Here is a 21413-nt window from a genome sequence, read left to right on the forward strand (position 1 = left end):
CGGTATGAGACTTGGCTTTCCTGATATGACTTCACTGTCCTATCCTCTTGTTTTGGAAGCTTATAGTTAATGAAGGTGTCTCTGTTTGCCTCCAGATCTGGTTGCTGATTCAGAGCGTGCAGGCTTGACCTGGGGGTCAGTTTTCAATTGAGTGCTCTGGCCTTGTAAAGAGGAAAGATCTTAATGATAGCCCTGAGTGATGACTTAATAAGGACTTCCACACTGTGGGTGTGTGAGAAGTGCTCTGAAGCAGTTCAGCACTTGGCAGCCAAACTTCCATGAAAAGCACGCATGAAAAGTCCTTAAAATACAATAAAATGATGACTGTGCTTTTTGTTTTAAGAACCAAGCAAAAGCCTGTCCTGCTGGGGTGGGAGAGACAATAGTTGCTAGAGTATGAAATACTTGCCATTTGGCAATGAAAAAGAGAGAAATAAATGATTACAAGCTCATTAGGGATTGTCTGCTCAAAGCTGGCGCTGGGCTAGGGTTTCTTAAATGGTACAAGGAAAATCCAAGCTTCCAGCTTCAGGGTTTGAATAGTATTGCTTTTTAAACCAGTTGTTAGTTAATGACAACCTCTCAGCAAGCCATTTGTCTATCTACTTGTTGAGAGTTGAGACTAGATTCGTGCTGGTTAGAATTTATGGAATAATGATATTATCCTATTCTGTGGCATAATATTACCATATTCTGTCAACTACAACTGCCTTTGTCCTTGGCATTAGAATAAGGTGCAGTTTTCAAAAAAGATAAGCTTAAGCCCAGCCCTTTGAAGGAATTCTTCCAAAATCTGGCTGAGCATGGTTTGGTTGCAGCCATAACATTCTGCTAATCTTATTTCTATAATCCTCTCTCACCCCCCCCCCCCAAGCAAAATTCCCTCAGGGATTATTTCATGTGTATGATTAACTAGTTGCGCATCTGCTTTGAAAGCCTCTGGGGTGAAAGGTTAAAGATGCGGTATCTTTGTTGTCCTACGCTGGGCTTCCTGTAGCCTGAGACAAGGCTAATGAATACAGAGCTCAAGGCATTAATGACTGACCAATGTTAGGGATTGGTGCCTTGACTCTTTTTCAGATGTGTGGTGGGAACGTGCTTCCCCTCTTGAAATGGACTTCTGATAGGTAAAGCTGATGCAGCAGAATACGCAGATCTGTCGGGGAAACTGGATTGCCTTGGTTTCTTTCCCGCTTAAACGTTTGTCCTTCTCTGAGGCTTGATCAGCGGAGGATTACAGCATTCTGCCACCCTGAGAGGGATTGATGATTGGACTTCCAGAAGTACAGATGGGGAAGAAACAGACTGTGTTGCTGAATTTCCAGAGCTTCATCACAGGGCAGCTGGGGGGGGAGGGGGGAGCTCTCCAGTTGATAGGGTTGGTTTTTGCCTCTCTTCTCTGATAGGGTGTTGCAATTTTAGGCACAAGTTTCATTGGTGCCCTTTTGCGGGTAGGTGTGCACAGACAGGTGAGGCACGCCCTGTTCACAAGGGTTGCAGTTGCCTTAGGGAACAACAGAGCTTGTTATGTTGTAACTTTTTGCTTACACAAGAAATGCTTTAGTTAATCCTATTTACAGAGTCAAGGGATACTTTGGCTTTCTTTCCCCCATGAACACAGCTGCTTTTCTGCAATATGAACTTGTATGTGGCACATTATATGATCTCTGCTAGCGGAATTCACCTCCTGCATCTAGCTCATAAAAGCTGCTGCTTGTATAAATCTGAGTCTCAAAAGACCTGGAAGACTTTTTTTTCCAGGCTTCCTTACCATGAGGTGCCTGAGAAACATATCTTTTCTTTAGCCACATGTTTTCTGCTGGACAAGTGGCTTTCCTCTTAGATCTTTCATCAACTGGTGCCTTGTAAAATCAGCCCTCTAAATAACCCCAGGATTTGTATGTGCTGCTGGTGAAGGGCAACAGAAGTTGAAAAAATACATCAAGTTTCTAGGAATGACTCTTGTCCTCCGAGCAGACACTAGGCATTTCTAAGCACCAAGAATATAATAAAAATAATAATAAATAAATAACTAAATAAAGTGAAACTCTTAAGGTTCATCTCCACCTTGAATTAGCTCTGCTTTGCTGCTTAGGCACCCCATGTGCCTAATATGTCAGATCTAGGCCTTCAGCGAATCTGTTAATTCGGTCTTTCTCAAGGTCAAAAATGTGCTTTTTGCAAATTTAAAATGTCCCTCAACCTGCCTGTTCAGGTGATCTTGCTTGTTTTTAGCTCCCACGTGCTACTCCTGCTTTGTTGCTATTTTAGGGCTTCTTCACTGTCTAATCTGAGTCACTCTGGGATCATGCACTGCACAAAATGAAGTTATGACACCCTGTAACAATTTAATTTGGCTCCATGAAGATGGCATGAGGTTTAATAAAGCACACCCACTGTTCTCACTCTGAATTTGACTAGTTTGTGACTAGTTGTGGCTTAATAGAGTCCCTAAGTGTGTTTTCTGCAAAGTTTAGTTCTTAAGAGCCAGTTTGGTGTAGTGGTTAGGAGTGTGGACTTCTAATCTGGCATGCCGGGTTCGATTCTGCGCTCCCCCACATGCAACCAGCTGGGTGACCTTGGGCTCGCCACGGCGCGGATAAAATTGTTCTGACCGGGCAGTGATATCAGCGCTCTCTCAGCCTCACCCACCCCACAGGGTGTCTGTTGTGGGGAGAGGAATGGGAAGGCGACTGTAAGCCGCTTTGAGCCTCCTTCAGGTAGGGAAAAGCGGCATATAAGAACCAACTCTTTTTCTTCTTCTGCAATGTTGACTGTTTTGCACAGTTGCTCTTGCATTAAGACTGGGGAGAGGCAAGGAGCTCTGCGCTGAAGCCTCTTATTCAGCTTTTCCCTGGTTCTGCAAATGAAGTGCCATTTGTCTAGCCTTTTTCAGCCCACTGAATGTGGAGTAACCCCTGTGGAGTAACCCCTGGAAATAGTCTTCAGCCTTCGAGTAACCCCAGAAGTGATGCCAGCTGGCCACGCCTCCCTGCCACACCCCTGGAAGTCACAGGTTTACAGTGTGCATGGCATCACTATCACTAATAAAATATATTTTCCAGGGTTGGAAATGGCTGCTAGGGCAAGGGGAAACCTGGAAAGAAATTAATCTTGTTCAGCTGTGCACATTCCTTGCTCTGGATTCAGATGTAGTAGTTCTCGGCTACGGATGTCAGCTTCCAGGTAGGGCCTGGGGATCTCCTAGCATTACAGCTCAACTCCAGACTGCAGAGATTAGCTTCTATGGAGAAGGTGGACTCTGTGAAACTGGGCATAGTCCTCTAATGCTTGAATATCTGAATCAGTTTGCTTGCAACAGCCTTCCTCCAGCCTTTTTCTGCTGGCAGGGCTCTGAGAAGAAATTCCGAGGGCGAAAATGGGAGAAACCAGAGGGGGGAATGCAGCAGATTCATCTCTTCCCTCCCATTCCTCTTCCATTGTGTGTGAATTCAACAAGGCCACTGCAGACCAGAAAGTCACTCTGTCCTCCTGACTTCTCCCTGAGTCAGCTAATTTATATAATATATATATATATTAATATATTGTATAGAGTGCAGTTGGATGGCCTTCCCCAGTCTCTTGGTAGTCAGGAGGCTGGGGAGAGCAGTGCAAATTGGTAGAGTGCCCTGTGTTGCAGGCCCTGCAGAACTTAGTAAGCTCCTTCAGGGCTCTGATCTCCTTGGGGAGCTCATTCCACTAAGGTGGCCAAGGCCAGATGTACTTCTTTGGGGCATGGGCTCCTCAGTCGATTAGCATTGACAGAACGGATAACTCTGAGGAATGTATTCAGATACCACCTTGAGATCTGTGGAGAAAGGGCAGGATTGTCAGGTTGTTTGGTACTTAACCCAAGTGGATTCTACACTGGTCCCAGTTCCCTTACAAGTGCGGTTACAGTAACCTGCACTGAACCTTTTGGAGTAGCGATCCCCAACCTGTGGGCTGCGGACTACATGTGGTCCGTTGACTAATTGGAGGTGGGCTGCAAAGGACGCCATCCCCCCCCCCCGGCCCTTTACAACAGTGGTCCCCAACCTGCGGGCCGCGGCCCGGCGCCGGGCCGCAAAGGCCATGGCGCCAGGCCGCGGCTCCCTCTCCCCGCCCCCCCCCACAATAAAAAACTTCCCAGGCCGCAAGCTTGCGGCCCGGGAAGCTACTTACTGCGGGAGGGCGGGGAGAGGGAATCAGGGCCGGGCCGCGCTCGCGCGGCCCGCAGGTGCGACCCGATCCACGGGTGCGGCCTGCGGGCGCGGCCGGGCGCGGCCTGATTCGCGGGCGCGGCCGGGCGCGGCCCGCGGGCGCGGCCCGATCCGCGGGCGCGGCCCGCGGGCGCGGCCGGGCGCGGCCCGATCCGCGGGCGCGGCCGGGCGCGGCTCGTGGGCGTGGCCCGCGCGGTCCCTGTGGGCGCGGCCCGATGCCCTGCCGGTCCCCAGCCTAATAAAGGTTGGGGACCACTGCTTTACAACACACTTCTGGTATCATTGTCTCCCATCACTCCCAGGTGGGACTATCTTGTTGCAGAGAAACAAGCTCATGATTCCCATTGATTTGTCATTGTCATGAGTTAAAATTTCCATGAAAATAAAATGTTAATTGTTGTCACGTGTCTGTATCTTATTTTGAAGGGATGTTTAAACATTACCATAGCGATCAGAGAGCGTTAGGGCAGTGGTTGAGAGTAGAGGAGTAAACTACCCCCCCTCCCCCCCACCGGGCCTCAGTAAAATTGTCAAGCGTTGAGTGGTCCCCGGTGATAAGAAGGTTGGGGACCACTGTTTTAGAGTATAATTCTTGGACTTGGTTACCTTGAGTGCCACATCAAACATTGATGTGTTAATTCATTCAAAGATAAATGTAGTATGTTCTTAAATCTTAACATTCACCCATGCAGTCATGCATTCAGGATATGGAGCCAGACATGAAACTGCTATATTGTTGCTGCTTTGCAGGTTGGGGGAATGGCTGACCTGGGGCAACCTGAGAATCAAAAATTGAGTCAGCTGATCAGATGTATTCAGATGTGGCTTTGAGATTTCTTGATTTGGTTAAACTTGAATCTACAAAATCACTGATTTGGTACATCAATTCAAGTTTGGCTGATCCAGAAAATTCAAACCTATTTGGCCAAATCAGCTGCCAGACAGCTGATCCTGCTGCAGATCCTCTGTGAGGATCAGCTGTTTGGCTGCTTTGTGTGGGGAGCGCAGCAGACAGACTTGATGTCTGTGGAGTCAGCCCCAGCAGGGCCTGGGAGCCCAGGCACAGAGCTGACAGGTCAATTCAGCATCCACATACCCTGTCCCAGCCTGCAGTTGGCTCCAGAAGAGTCAGGGAGGCACAGGGCTCTCCACAGCCTCAGAGGGGTCTTTAAATGTCTCTCCAGTAATGTCTCTGACAGAACTAGCACAGTTCTGCAAGACCTGTAAGATGAGATTTTCCACCAGGCATTTGGTTGAAGCCAGTATGCATAGAAAAACCCAAACATCATTTGGGCCTCTCTACCAACCAATTTGATGAGCCTCTTGTGGTGCAGAGTGGTAAGGCAGCCGTCTGAAAGCTTTGCCCATAAGGCTGGGAGTTCAATCCCAGCAGCCGGCTCAAGGTTGACTCAGTCTTCCATCCTTCCGAGGTCGGTAAAATGAGTACCCAGCTTGCTGGGGGGTAAACGGTCATGACTGGGGAAGGCACTGGCAAACCACCCCGTATTGAGTCTGCCATGAAAACGCTGGAGGGCGTCACCCCAAGGGTCAGACATGACTCGGTGCTTGCACAGGGGATACCTTTACCTTTACCTTTACCAACCAATTTGGACCCCTCCTCCTATCCCCCCCACCTGTATAGATGGATTAGACAATGACTCCGCTTGTGATGTTGCACTCTTAGCTTTTAGTTGTTTTAAATATCTTTATGGTTTTATTGTTCACTAGCAAGAAAGCCCATTGCAACCATGAATGCAATGGGCGCTAGGACCCAGGGGACACCGGCAGGCGCAGCTCTGTCTCTGTCTCTCTCTCTCTCTCTCTCAACCTGTCCTGCAGGACAGGCCTTCTTAGCAGTTTGGGGAAGCTCTCCGTGTCTGTGTCTCTCTCCGTCGCAGCAGGGCTATGGAGGTAATAAGGGCTTGTGTGCGGTTTGACAGGGCTGTCTCTGTGTCTCTCTCACACGCACTGCTGAGGCATCTGAGAGCAAAGTCGCTAGCGTGCAGGGATGGAGGGCAGGAGCTTTAGGGGCAGGGCCAATCAGATTGGCCCTATTCCAACTCTGACAGCCGGACACTCTCTACCCTCAAAGCTGTTTCACAAATATTAAGAGGAATAACAATGGATAAGGATGTTCATGTTGATGTAAGCCACCCTAAGTTGACTGGCTCAAGAGGGGTGAGCTATAAATGTAAATATAAATGAATAAATAAAAACAGCTTATCCTGAGGATCAAGTTTTGCCAAGGTCTTTAAATGCCTCCCTGTCAAATGGCTGGTCCTAAGGATCAGCAATTTGGCAAGTTCTTTCTCAATCAGCTGAATTAAACCTGAATTGTTTTCGATATCTCTGGTTCAGCTAGTTTAAGCTGATTGGATGTGCGATTCGGCTCAGATAAGCCCCAAAAGTACTCAAATCAAAATCAGAGTATTTTGGGGCTTCTCTGAGTGAAATTACTCATCCCTACTGATAGCAACAGCAGCCTCACATGAAAATCCTAATTATTTAAACCATGTTTGGAAGACTATGAACTGACACAACAAGTGTAAAAATGCAGAGGAAGGACAGATGCAAAAAGATTCCAGTGCTTGTGGATCAACTCCCAAGAAAATCAGGAGTAAATCAAACATGCAGAAAAGCCCAGGTATCTGTAACTTCGAGTTTTCTATTGTTTGTTTGTTTAATTTCCACAGCTTCTTTGTGCCTGGCGGACAGATCTGCTTATTTTGTATCCTTTAGGTTATCTTCTTCATGTTTTCTTCCTCCCATATTTTCCTTTTTTTCTTTTTCTTCCTCCCCCTACTTTTGCAGAGTGTCATCTCTGTCTCTAGCATTGTTTAAGGATTCAGCATTTCAACCATTTAATTACTCCAGGAAGTGAGTTAGTGTAAGAAATGGAAGATTGTATTTGTATGTATCTGCTTAAAGAGACTGGGGGCTGGGTGAAGGTTGCCCTGCTTGGCTGAAGTGAGGGAATAATAACAATAACAATAAATTTTATTTGTGGCCCGCCCTTCTGAATGCTCAGGGTGGGTAACACAATAAAATCAACATAAAACTTTAAAACAATCAATATGCACAAGATCACATGGTGAGCTTAACTATAATACTACTGCAAACAAAATCCCGTATGAAGTGTAATGTGATTATATAGCATAGGCAAGCTGTGACTTAACTTGGCAGCTGTAAGGGCAGTGTCCATTTAAAAACACCCACTAATGATTCTCTTGTTTTTTTTAAAGGATTCTGCAGAGAGTCGTCATCTGAGCATGATCCACCTTCTGGTAAGTATTATATCCCCCCCCCCCCCAACCCAACAGTTCATTTTAAAATGTTTATTTATTGCTGGCATTCTTTCAAGGAGACTAAAGTGATTTACAAGCAGCTACATCTTCCAGTAAGAGAGGGGAGACCCAAGAACATACCATAACGTGAGCATCATGGGAATTTGAACCTGGATCTCCCTGGCCGTTCTGAGATACTCTTTATTTCTTGTGTTTCACACAGATGTTTGGGACCACACGTTTTAACAGCTAATGTCCATAGGCGTGATGTAAATGATGCCACTCTCCTTGGCTTCAGAGAGGTTCTTTCTTTCCTCTTTGCTCTGAAGGTGGAATGCTGTCTTTTTAAACGTTTTGTGCTCTTTGTTAAAAGCAACCTGTTTGTCTCTGCCTTGCTGCGGCTGTGTCAGACCATATCAGCGCCTTGTCATGGTCTCCTTAGTCAGATCACAGAATTAGGCTGCCTTTAGCTTAGCCAAAATATGCATAGAATTTAATTGAAAAGTTTAGGGAAAGCACAAGTGAGTGCAATTTGCACTCTTATGTTTAGCAACAGCTGCACACCAAAGTGTTCTGCAGCTGGAGCCTTCAAAGTCAACTGCTCTGTCACAGGTTCAGGCTAAGTTCATTTCTGTTTAGGAGGACCTCTTACTACCCCTCAGATTAACATAAGCAGGGACAAGGCCAGTCAAAGGTCAGAAGAAGTTCAAACCAGGGCAACCTTTTCCTCCCCTGCAGTGTTTCCAAATAGCCCCAATCCTGCAGTGCTGGCCAAACTTTTCTTCTCCATCGTGTTTACTATACAGTTGTAAAACTCAAAGGCCGAGGCCAGGCGTGACCCAAGGGGAAGCTGGAAATGGAGCACTGAAGAAGAATAGGTAGCATTGTTACTTAAAACAGGAGAAATAATTGATTTATGTTATGGTACCCAATTAGGCTGTAAAGTAGGAAACTCTTAAAGAAACCCCCGCGGTTTCACGGCCACTCTTGGCTGAGCAAAGAGGAGGCACCCCAATAAAGGTCATCAGCTCGCAAGCTAAATTATTAATTCCTTTCATGCCACTCAGGCCTTGTAAACAGTACATAATACAAGAAAACAATTGATGCTGTTCACTTATAGGCCGGAGAAGAGGTCAAAGGGGAAGGAGCTAGGCTGGCAACAGCTGGTCTTCAGAGTTCAGCAGACTTTTGTTCTGCTGTTTTACGGCAGACCCGTTTCCAGAATTTTTGTAGACTCTAAAATCTTTTAAAGTTTTGCATCTAAGGACTTGGGAGGATAGCTGGACTGTCCTGTGTTTTTAGGTTTGCTTATGTGTTGGCACTGCACAATATTCAGGCTCCTGTGAACAACATATGGGTTTCATTTGAAATACAGCTAGGAGGAAGTGTGTGCGTGTGTGTGTGTGTGTCCATGCATGCACACACGCACACCTGGATAATGTGTGCTGTTGCTGTAAGAGAGAAAGCATGTTTTAAAAGTCTCATGTAGGAGCTTCACTCATGAACATGGCCTGAGAAATGTGTTTCGCTTTTCTTTTGTAAGGAAAATTTTCCATTTTCTTTAGGGAATAGGTAGCATTGGAATGATTCCTGCTAAATTATTCCAGATGCTTTCAGGTGTGCATTACAGTTCCAAGTGACTTGTTCTTTTGAGGAATCAGTTTCCTTATCTTGCTTTCTGGCAGAAACTGTTCCTACCATCTGGCAGCATCCTCAGGCAGCTGACCCTTTTCTGCCAAACAGCAGCAGGTAACTTCTTCATGACCATCTGTTGACTGCTTACTGGATTTGGAACTACTTTAGACTTTGGAGCTGATTTCAGACTTTTTCCTGGAGTGGGTGGGCTTCATCATCATATCATCATCATAAATCCATAAAACCTTGTTCTAAGTTACGTGGTTTATAAAGAAGAGACTAGAAGTTGAAGACTGCTACTGTGACCTGCCTTTGGGCTATAGCTAGTAGGAAGGAACAACAATTTAGCTAGTGACTGGCAGAGGCTTCCTGGCCACAACAGATGTTAAGCTGCACAGCAGCTGCCAGAGTTGGATTCTTCAATGTAATTGAGCAACGATCACCCTGGAGTGTTCTGGTCCTCATAATTAATTCCTAACTTTTGGCAGCAATTTAAAAACATCCTGAAGAGGAGGGTACATCTCCTGCCATACTTGGTTGTCTTATTTTTTAGCTCCAGTATGTTCTTGGCTATTGCCGTGGACGAGTCTGAAGTTGCACCTGCAATTTGTGGCAGCGCTGCTTGTTCTCCCTTTTGCATTACTCATCTTAGGTCTGTTTGACCAACAACTTTGTAATAATGATTCTGGAATTAGGTCTCTGCTTTCAAAAAGAAAACTGTTTGCCACTACCTTTTCAGGCTCTCGAAAAGTACCTCTGTGGCTTAATCGAGCACCCTGCAAAGAGCGTCCTGCAGTTGGATGAATTCCCCCATTTCCCAAATGGTATCTGGCTTCTCTGAGGACTGTTTGGGAATTTCAAAGGGATTGAAACAGGCTTCCTTCTGAAGAGGCAAGCTGTTCACTTACACGTTAGGGCAAGCCGCAGGCTGTTTTAAGGAGGGAAGCTGTTTTCTGCACAGCTGTGCTCCCCTGTTTGCTAGAATTAGAATTTTCTCCTGGAAGGTTTCTTTGAAGGAGGTGCCAGGCCTTTCAGTGATTGATTGCCAATCACACAATTGGTTAAACTTTACCATCAGATATGATGTGTTTTCTATCTGCCAAAGCTAAGTCTGTGTCGAGCCTGATACAGTAATCATTTGAGGTATATGGATTAGCAGAATATCTCTAGTGAGAGATGGGTGTTAAACAAGAAGGACATGTTGCAAATAACTTTTTAAAGAATATTGAGGGAAAGCTGAAGCTTTGTCAAAATCTGTCCAGCATGAGAACTTTTCATAGGTAGTGTAAGAGCCAGTCTGATCTTTTGCGGTCTGGCACTAGACTAAGCCAGCTAGAGAGCCAACCTGATATTTGGAGAGGTATTTTTGACTTGTTGTGAACCTTTGTAAGGGTGGATAGACTGCCAGAATGCATGTATATTGGGGAAAGTTGTTGTGATATCATTTGTTCCAGCATATTAACGTGAAAATGGAGATAAGAAGAGGGCAAACTCGATAGGTGGGTTTCCTAGCAATTGCCCTGAGCCAGAGCAGAGAGCTTTTTGAGAGAAGCTGAAAGCTGTCCTTTAGAATAGCAGCCACGTGCTGACTAATCCAGAAATTTATATCAGAGTTGTTTCAGAATTTAGGATAATATTTAAAAACTGCTTTGAGTCAGGAGGCAGAATGTGGACACCTACGTTCAGGCATGTGATCTTGCAGTAAGCAGGAAAGAAAAATATTTAATATATCAAACCTATAAAAGCTCAAAGAAGTAGTATTTGTAATGAAGCCTGAAACCCTTTAATAGTGCTTCTGAGAAGGAGGTACTCTAAATTCTTTGACAAGCTGTTTTAGGTTACAGAGTAGGGATTGGGTAAGTAATATTGAGTGCAAAGGACTGCTGAGCCTCTTAAACTCTTCCCTTCAACATCCTTAGCTGGGAAGAAAGGGAAGGCGAACAGATGAATGTTTCTTCTCCTGTGCTTCCCTTGAATTCTGGCACTAAGTATCCCTTATCTCTCATCGGAGAGAATCAACCTTTCTGTGTGCTTTTGTGCTTTTTGAGTGCCTCTGAAATCAAATGCAACTAGCACAGGGAAGGAGCAAGAAATGGCATTTGTCACTGCTGCAAAAATACTTGTGTATGGACCCTTCCTACAACCCTTAGATGTGGGAGTGTAATTAGTTTTTGAAATTCTGAATTGAGGGGGGGGGGGGGAGAACTTAAATCTCCCTCTAGTGGCAACTAGTATATAAGAAGATTTTATAGTATCAGGCCACTAGGTGGCAGGCAGCCTTATGAATGCTGGAAGTAGTTAAATTCCTTACCCGAAAACAGCATACACTTGCCTTGCCTTCCTCTCCCGACAACAGGCATCCTATGAAGTAGGTGGTGGGGCTGAAAAAGCTCTGATAGATCTGTTCTCACAGAGCAGTTCTAACAGTAATGTGACTAGTCCAAAGTCACCCAGCTGGTTGCTTGTGGAGGTGAAGGGAATCAAACCCAGCTGTCCACATTAGAGGCCGTCACTCTTTAACCACTACACAAAGCTGGCCGAAGGTTGCCGACTTGGAAATGCTGATTGAGGGAAAGATGCATATAGATTAAGGTGACCAGATTGTCCCACTTGGAGGGACATCTGGAGGCACCTGGCAAATTGTATTTATGTTGAAATTAAATATATATATTACAATACTATTTTTGCGTTCTATGCTGTCTATGAAACTTTTTGTTGCTCCATATAGACCAAATTTTTAATCAAGACCTCCCCCCCCCCGGTCAATGGTGTCCCACTTTACCAATGTTGAAATCTGGTCACCTTAATATAAATAAGACTTTCAAGTATCTGCAGGGGATGTCCTGGTGATAGTTCCTCTGCTGTCAGGGAGTCCTCTAGTTAGAAGACAATCTGGCCAATAATCCCTTTATCTGTAAAAAGGATCTCTTGATCAGATTCCAACTTGATGACTTGCTCACGGATACCTCTATGGAGGGGATTTTTGATAGTGGGGGTCATGAGCCTTAAGAACAAAGATAGGTCTGTGATGGTTATTCTTACAGTATGGTGAGTTGTCTATCTGGGTTGAAGGCTGGGAATGCTGCCTGGTTGGGTTTGTGGATGATGTATGTGGAAGGTTGTCAAGAAGTTAATTGCATGTTGTTGGGGGAGACGTTTAGATTGCCAGTCAGGAAGTTTAAATCCAGGACCTTTAAAGTAGTATTTTCAGAAATGCTGTGTGATCCATGTGCAGGGCCACCTGGACAAGGCACCAAATGGATTTATGAAAGTCATCTTGGGAAGATTTAAGAACAGGGAGTATTTTGAAGCAAGCTGACCGTGTACAAATGAGATAGCCAGTATCTGAGCCAAAATGGAAGGAGGCTACTGGTGCTTAATATCACTCCAACTCTTCTGGACAGAGCCTCTTGTGGCGCAGAGTGGTAAGGCAGCAGACATGCAGTCTGAAATCTCTGCCCATGAGGCTGGGAGTTCAATCCCAGCAGCCGGCTCAAGGTTGACTCAGCCTTCCCTCCTTCCAAGGTTGGTAAAATGAGTACCCAGCTTGCTGGGGGGTAAACGGTAATGACTGGGGAAGGCACTGGCAAACCACCCCGTATTGCCATGAAAACGCTAGAGGGCATCACCCCAAGTGTCAGACATGACCCAGTGCTTGCACACGGGATACCTTTACCTTTACCTAACTCTTCTGGGGGCGGGGAAAACTGGCAAGAGTAGGGGAACATTTGGTTCATTTGGGGATATGCTGTTGCTCACCTGCCCAAAATAAGGGTGATCTTGAAAGGTAAAATAAACGAAGCAAAGAGGAGAGAAAGTGCTATAATAATGGATTACTTAGCTACCGTCACATGACCATGGGTTTGGTTCTGATTGTTAGCAGTGTTTGGGAACAGTGATTGCTGTGTATTATGTGCAGCATTTATGTGAAGGGAAGTTTGCCAAAAATTCAAAACATCCGTGTTTGATTTTAGAAGAGAGAACTGAAAAATGCGAAGGAAGCTGAAAGGAAGATCAGATTTCTTCAGACTCCTCAGAAATAAATAATGGAAGCTCAGAATGTATAATGCAGATTTAAAAGTATATCACCGAATCTTCCAGGATTAATGAATCAGATCAAAGAAGCAATATATGACAAGAAGGTTTCCTTTTAAAAGTATTGGTCTTGCCCAAATGATGTGAAAAAGGGAGAGCACAGATGTAAGCTGACGCTATGACAAGTAATAAGGGTTCTTAAGGTACTCAAATGTAAAATTGCTTCCCTGCAAACAAAAATATGCAACTTCTCTAAAGTCAGCTTTCTTTCCAGAAGATTGGACAGCAGTTAGTGTTAAGGCCAGTTTTTACAAATGGACCTACAAATTATAGTTCAGTTAGTCTAACATTTATTTGGGGAAAATTTGTGGAGATTGTTAATGAAAATATAACTGAACAAAAATGAGCTCTAATTAGGAAGGATCAGCATGGACTTTGTAGAAAGCAAATGGAGTGATTAAAAGGTGGAATTTGCTGCCAGAAGATGTAGTGATGGACACAGGCATTGAAAGCTTGAAAAGGGGATTAGACAGATCCACGGAGGATAGGTCTGTCAGTGGCTACTAGCCATAGTGACTGGAGGGAACCTCCATATTCAGAGGCAATCAACCTCTGAATACCAGTGCTCAGAGACAACATCAACATGATGAAGACAACATGATGTGAGACTAGGATGCTGGAACAGATGGACCATTGGTCCGATCCATCAGGAACATTCTTATGTTTTTACGAAGCCAGAGGGTGGGTAAAGTGAATAGAAGCCTTTCTTTTGCTCCCATAATATAGAATTCACAGCAGTTCCAGATATATAAAGGGGAAGTGCTTGCGCACTTGAAAATTTAAAAGGCTACCATGTAGAGGATGGAGCAGAGTTGTTCTCTCTTGCCCTGGAGGAACAGACCAGAACCAATGGGATGAAATTAATTCAAAATAAATTCCGTATAAACATCTGGAAGAAGCTCCTGACAGTTAGATCGGTTTCTCAGTGGAACAGGCTTCTTTGGGAGGTGGTGGGTTCTCCATCCTTGGGAATTTTTAAACAGAGGCTGGATAGCCATCTGACAGAGAGGCTGATTTTGTGAAGGTTCAAGCGGGTGGCAGGTTACAGTGGATGAGTGATAGGGTTGCGAGTGTCTTGCAAAGTGCAGGGGGGTGGACTAGATGACCCAGGAGATCCCTTCCAACTCTTCTTTGATTCTAAGAATAATTAATTTGTGGAATTCACAGCCCCTAGTTTAGCTAACTTCAAAACAACAAAGAATAAATTCATGGAGGATATGTCTGTCAGTAGCTAATTAATCCCAGGGATTAAATGGAACCTCCATGATCAGAGGCGGTAACTCTCTGAATAACAATGCTGGGATACACTAACAAATAGAGATTTTAGCCTTTATAATCTGATTGTAAGCCTTTCAGGCTCATTTGGTTGGCTACTATGTGAAATGGATTACTGAACTAGATGGGCCTTTAGTCTGATCCAGCAATGCTTCTCTCCCATTCTTATGCACTATATAAAATACTACGCCATTACTAATTAGATGTGGTGATAGATATTAGCTTTGACAACTTCATGAAGAAAGCAAGAAACTTCATTCCTCAATGTTCTAAATATGAGTTTCCCCAGGGGCTGCACACACAGTCAACTTTTGGTCTGATCCTATAGGATACTCTTGAAAATATGAACACGTAGCCACATGTAAAATGCATGCATAGCTCATTCTGAAGGTTATGGTACCATGGATATGATGGGTGATAAACTTGCTGCTCCTCCAAAGTGGTCATAACTGACAAATCTGATACTGAAATTTACTTGAACTACTGTTATTACCTGATCATTTTGGATATGGGATTAGGTCTAACTCTAGCTCTCAGTACTACTTTGATCATAAGAGGGATGATATTGGTGGTGTTCAGATCTCTCCTTCCTTAACCTAGCGATATCAACCATTACTGCTTCTGTATTTCTGGATTCACCTACCTCCTAGGTTTAAGATTATGGCTCCTGTGGAGTATTGAAGAGAACAGGAAAAATACATGGCTTTCATATTGGGAAACATCCTCCCCCCCCCCCGCCCAAAAAAAGAAAGTTAGATGACTTCTATGTAACCAGCTGTTATCCTAGATTATTGCAGGATTTTACTCCTTTCTGCAGTTGTGAGCTCACTCCTTCCTTCCTGTTAAGGCTTCTGTGAAGTTGAATTCCTAGAATTGTTTCACTTGGGGGAAGGGAGAGGTTACCTGGGTTAAGCACCTGCCAGAGGCAGCACTGTAACTCCATACAAGGCAGTCCTGCCAAGCACTGCACAGAACTTGAAGTGATGTGCACAAATGCACAAGCCTGTCTGTACTGAGGAAGGCAGTTGATCTCTATATTTTTGCAGGGCCTGCAAAACAGAGCTCTTGCACCAGGTCTATGGTTGAGACCACACAGCAAGGAAGATCTGTAGCCCCCCCCCCCAGGATAATGCAACGTGTATGGTGGCTATTGGGTTCCATCTACCCCCCTCTTCCCCTCTTCCCTCTATGGCAGAGGTAGTGAACCTGTAGTCCCCCAGATGTCCATGGACTACAATTCCCATGAGCTCCTGCCAGAGTTTGCTGGCAGGGGCTCATGGGAATGGTAGTCCATGGACATCTGGGGGACTACAGGTTCACTACCTCTGCCATGGACATCTGCTCTATGGGAATCTTAGTGGGGGAAATGGATTGTGATTGCATTATTTTTTCTGCCGTATCTTTTCTTGACTGTATTTGTGGATTTGTGTTTTTTGTCTGGGGTTTTAATGGGAGTTTTACTGGGGATTTTATTCAGACCTTTGTAACCCGCCATGAGCCATTTGGGAGTGGCGGGTAATAAATTGAAATAATAATAATAATAATAATAATAATAATAATAATAATAATAATAATAATAATAAAGGATTATTTGTTTGTGGAGGGGTTTTCTTTAATCGGGCAAATACTCTCAAAGATCATTTCCAGTTCTTGATCTTAGGCGAGACCCCTCAAAACACTCATTAACTATGTTTATTCCTCCCTTCATTTCTCTGTCCTTCTGTTCTGTTCCTACAGATGTCAGTAATTGCACTGAGTTAAGAGGCAGTTTTCACTTTTCACCAAATAGTAGCTATTCAGATTAAACCTAGAATTTCAGGTGTCTGGAGGTATTGAATGTAGAATATTGTCTGCAGTCGCCTCTGAAATTTAGTTGTGGGGAGAACAATGGGTTGCTTTCATCCCCTTCTTATATATTTTCTAGAAATAGACCTAAGCATGCCCTGATCTAGCAGGGTTGCTTTTATGATTGATATATTGGAAAACCAGGTGTCCTGTTTTATGTATTATTAATTTTTCTGCCTTACTAGAAGGGGGTAGAGTGGCATGTTGGTCATGATTGTAGTTTAATTGAGGATAATGAGAATTCCTTTATATGGTGGAGTTAGAGATTGTGAAAGGCTTGGCCATGTTTAGACAAATGTCGTAAGATTTAGGACATTTGAGCAGATTAACAGATAAGATTTAGTGTTGAAGACTTTAGTGTTTCTGCTGCATTCCATCTAGTTCTTAACTGTTCCCAAAACGACTGTAATTGGATGACCCTCTTCACCATGTTGTGGAAAAGTCAACATATACAATCAGATCAGCAGATTAAAATATAATTCAAATGCTAGGGGTTTTTTGTGTGTGGCCATTTTGGTAGCTGCAGGTCCTTCAATTAACCTCCTTTGCTGTTCATGCACTATGCTGTGAATAAGGCAAATGTTGTTTTAATTTGAATGTATTGCCCATCACAAGGATGGCATGCCAACACAGTGGGGGAGCAGGCAGTATGGTTGCCTTAGGATGGCACCAGAGACCATATCTCAGTTGAATTGTTCGCCCATCTCTTCCTGCCTCTGCCCCCCGTAACAACTAGCACTGCACTCTGAGTATCCCTGCCACAGTTTACTTCCTTGATGACTGGACTTGCAATATTGCCTTTGCTTTCTCTAGATCTGCAAATTTTCGATAAGGGCTGGGGAAACTCCTCTATGGTAATTATGATGTCTGAGCATGACCAGAGTTTAGTGATCCGCTTGACTGTGCAAGAGGCCAAGATGCCTGTGCTTTTGCTGAAGGAAATAACCATTGATTGATGCAGAATCTTGGTGGCATGAATCTACCATCTCTTTGTTGTTTGGTCCGCAGTTTGCATTCATTGGCCAGAGAGCTGACTGAAACTAAAACCCACCGACAGCAATGAATGTTGATTGCAGCCATTATTTGAACAGAAAATCTCTTCCTTCCAGCTGTGCATTTCTAACTAGTGTCAGATTCCCTTCTTCAGCACATTTAGCAGCATAGGTTGCCCTGGTGGTGAATCTTGCTTTCCCAAGAGAAGTCTGATTGGAGTAGGGGCTTTTACAGATCTGGAAATAAAGGACTGTATGCTAATTTTTCTAGCTGTTGGTGCATCATTAATATATTAGACTTTGCTCCTACTGAGCTGCAAAAGGCAAATTAGAAATGCAGAAAGGTGTGCATTGTGCTTAGCTACAGCTTACAGAGCATAGTGCATATTTCATAAGGTGAGAAAATAATGCAATTCCTGATGCAGATGTATCTGAAGTTAAACAGCACAGCCATTTATATCTTATATATATTGAATTTATACCTGACTTTTCTTCCATTGTGAAATTCAAACTGGCTACATAAAGAGATTCCCAGCAATGTGACTACACTGTGTACCCTCCAGCCTAATTTATTCATGCATCACACCGAGCTCATTGAAGGACACTCCTTTAATAATGAGCAAATAAACAATATTTTCAAAAAGTGCACAGGTCTATTGCAAATTTATTGCTAAACATAGTTTTGGGAACATTGCTCAAATTGGCACTGGTTCATCTAGATATTTGGCTGGGTCTGCAGATTGTAGAGGAATAATTGGTCAGGTTGTTAATATAGCTAAAGGATTCTACGGTTAGGCAGGAATAGTGGTCTACCTGAGCAGTTAACATGCACATTTCACAAGTTTACAAATCCTATGAATTAGGAGGCTGAAGTGTTCAATTGTGATAAACCTCAAGGTACAGTCAACGGTCGATGGTTTACTCTGAATTTCAAACTCACCGACAGCGTTGAATGTTCGCTGAAGCTATCCTGAAGTTGTTTGCAGGTGCAGGTGGTACTCCTGGTGTCTTTTTTTTGCTTTGGATACCACTGTGATTACCCTGTGGGGAGACTCTTCAGTGTTAAAAGTAGTATAAATAACAAGCTGTTGGCACCAATAAACCCAACTAACTTGGGCATCTTAATCTTTTAAACAATTGGCTTCTAATTAAAAGCAGGGAAGATTATTTTTATCTGAATTTTAAGAAATACTTTAGCTGTCAAAATGCATGATTTTTTTCTTCATTTTCGCTTTTCATTGCCAGGAAGTTGTTCCTGATAGCTTTTCAGTTATGTAGGTGCTTGGTGAAATGGTTTCTTGTCCCTGCACATGAAAGGAACTTTTTGTGGCTGTATTAGGCATCAGTGAAGAAAACCATTCTCAGTAATGTTGACCTGATCTATGCCCTACCATCACCAGCCTGCAGGTTTCCTCTTCATAGCTATTGTCTTCTGGAATGGTGTATACTAGACCATGAATACTCCAGAGCTAATTAGAGCAGTAGACAGAATGTAGAATTCAGGATCCATGTAACATGCAATGTCAACTCTTGCCACAAGGCAGCTATGAAGTTGCAGATGATTCAGTCTGCCATAACTGGATGCCTGGGCAGTTGCCACCTTCTCAAAAACAAAAAGAAGGGTTTCATTAATCCATTGCAAAAACCAACAACAACCTGGTATTTTTTGTTGTCTAAGAAACTTTGGTATAGATTACATAGTCATTCAAATATCAATATGCTTGCTTGGTCAGAAGCCTTTAAGAAGTACCACTGCAGAGAGATACTGTAGCACACCAAGATCATTGCTTTATGAAGGATGGGGAGATTCCATTTTTAAAAAATGTTTTACTCTTCTACTGCTATTTCTACATGTGGGAAAGTCTAAGCCAGAGCTCTTCTCTGCTACAGCTCTTGCTTTATCCATCCTTTCTTAATTTGGTACACTATTTCTAGTTGCCACTAGGGATGATACTGTACCTTGAAACATATTTCTTGGGTTGTTTGTCCCTACATTGCAATAGGCATGGTGAGACAGTATATTTTCAGTGCCAAGTATTGACTTTCCTGTCATACAGTTCAGAATGAAGCCCTTGTAATGGAAGCTTCCAAGAACCAGATCTCAACTGTGTACCAGCTGTCCTTTATGGCTGGGAATATATAATGGTTCAGACATCAGCATTATTCCTTTTGCCAGTCTGAGAAGCTGCAGTAAAATGTTGCTTTGAGTAGGAAGGTACTCTGCTATGTCAACAACCAACTTGAAGTATTTAAAGTTATATTTCTCTATCCATTTAGTTATTGTTGTGGCCCACAGAGTTCAAATACAAGCATTACAGTGAATGCTGCTTCTACCACCATCAGATTACCAACTGCTCCAGATTACCAAGTGCTCTTGGACATGGAGGCTCCCTTTGTTTTTTGTGTTCATTTGAGCAGCTTCATATTCAAAGGTGTTGTTTTAGTGGCATGGACCAAATTTCAGCAGAACTTTTTGGGTCTTTCTATAGATTGTAGTCTGAGATACTTTGTTACAGTTGCTTCTTTCAGAATCAACCCCTGATAGCATGTGTTGTGTCCCAGTTATGTTGGCCTGTGTAATGTTGGCTATAGCCCTTAAAACATTTGCAAGTATGCTGGAAGTACTAATACAAAAATAGTTGGCTTGCAGCTGTCTTTCTGTGATTTTTGGATCAGCGTGAGCCAAGTTGTGTTCATACAGGCAGAACCAAAATAGCCATTTATGACTTGTCATTGCTGGGATTTCCTCTTCCTCTAAAGCCAGCTTAAGTAGTCATAGTGGAAGAGTCCCTTTCCTTTGTCAATGAATATTTCAATCATCTTTATCAGGGCAACAACATGATTAAAACAAGTCCTTCTTCTTGTTTGAAAATGGAAAGTAGAGTGAACTCCTGGATTGGGTTCTTTCCTTTTCTTTGGGAATGTGAGGAGTTTGGGTCCCTTTATAAATCAAGAAAACCCTGCACAAGAATCCTTATGGGCCTCAAGCCAACTCTGTTCCCTCTAAAGCTATGACAGAACTGCTTACAAGCATACGCAGCTGCCAGGAGTTGCTGAGCTTAATTTCATTGCCAGCTGCTTTCCAGCACCTACACATTCTTATAAAAGGGTTATTGTAAAATGACTTCCATGAAGTAAGAGCTGGACTGGGAGGATCTTGTAGTGCCTTGAATGACAGAAGTAGGCCTGACTGCAAATGAGCCCTCCTGCATCAGACCCAAGGTGGGTTAATTTAGTCCAACCTCCCATTTCCCAGGGTGACCAGCCCCATGCTACAATTCCCATGTGACCCTGTCAAGGGGGGGAAAGAAAACAATTACATTTCTTCATCATTCTCACATAAAGGTGAGGCAGAGTTAGAAAAGGAGTAACCATGTATTGCTGTCCTCCTTACAAGATGGAAAATGAGACTCCTGCACTTGAGAGCAGTTTTGTGGGTTATCGCAAACCAAGCCTTTATAAAATTGCGTTTTCAGAACTGCAAAGTGCTGGAAGCTATCTGGAGAGGGCAGCTGGCAAGAGAGCAACTGGGAGAATCATAAGCAGTTATCTTTAGAAGAGCACTTGTGGAGTAATAAGCTGTTATATCAGTCCTCTTGAAAGCTACCTTCAGATGATAATTACTTAGTATGAGAGCTCTCCCCCCCCACCCACCCAGTAAGAATTTAGGATTCTGTCTACTTCTGTTTATGTAAGATGTTTCTCCTTAAAACAAGATCCCTGCTAACCTCTGACTTTTGACAGTATTTTATACTTATCCAGCTGTAGAGATGAGGTACATCCTCATGTCCTGAATCCCTGATGAAGCATGAGCAGAGAGAAAAATGTACTTTGCAAGAGGAACTGTTCTTAAGTATTAACATGCTGGCTGCAGTTATGTAGTGTTTTCTTGTTTCATTAAAAGTTTAGTAATGTGCAAATGTAACAATGGAATATACAAAAGACGGTTTTCATGATTTGACTTGATTTTGACATTGTATAAGAAGAAATACGTTATACTCTGTGATGTGCATGTAGAAAAGACAGGGGATATAATGCTTTAATTTTGCATAAGCAAATAGTGAGAAATAATGTTTGAGCTTCTG

At 43.4% G+C, this 21413-nt stretch overlaps 1 protein-coding gene across 3 annotated transcripts in view; it reads left to right on the forward strand.

Moving 5' to 3' along the window:
• NR6A1 (nuclear receptor subfamily 6 group A member 1) overlaps positions 1-21413 on the forward strand; it is a 98972-nt gene that overhangs the window by 12557 nt on the left and 65002 nt on the right. For all 3 annotated transcript variants that reach the window (XM_077307086.1, XM_077307084.1, XM_077307085.1), the window contains exon 2: positions 7445-7486. In XM_077307086.1, the coding sequence (XP_077163201.1) occupies positions 7445-7486 (42 nt within the window). The remainder of the gene's footprint in view (positions 1-7444; positions 7487-21413) is intronic.

Source organism: Paroedura picta, chromosome 12 (genome assembly GCF_049243985.1).
Source record: "Paroedura picta isolate Pp20150507F chromosome 12, Ppicta_v3.0, whole genome shotgun sequence".
NCBI classification, from domain to species: domain Eukaryota; kingdom Metazoa; phylum Chordata; class Lepidosauria; order Squamata; family Gekkonidae; genus Paroedura; species Paroedura picta.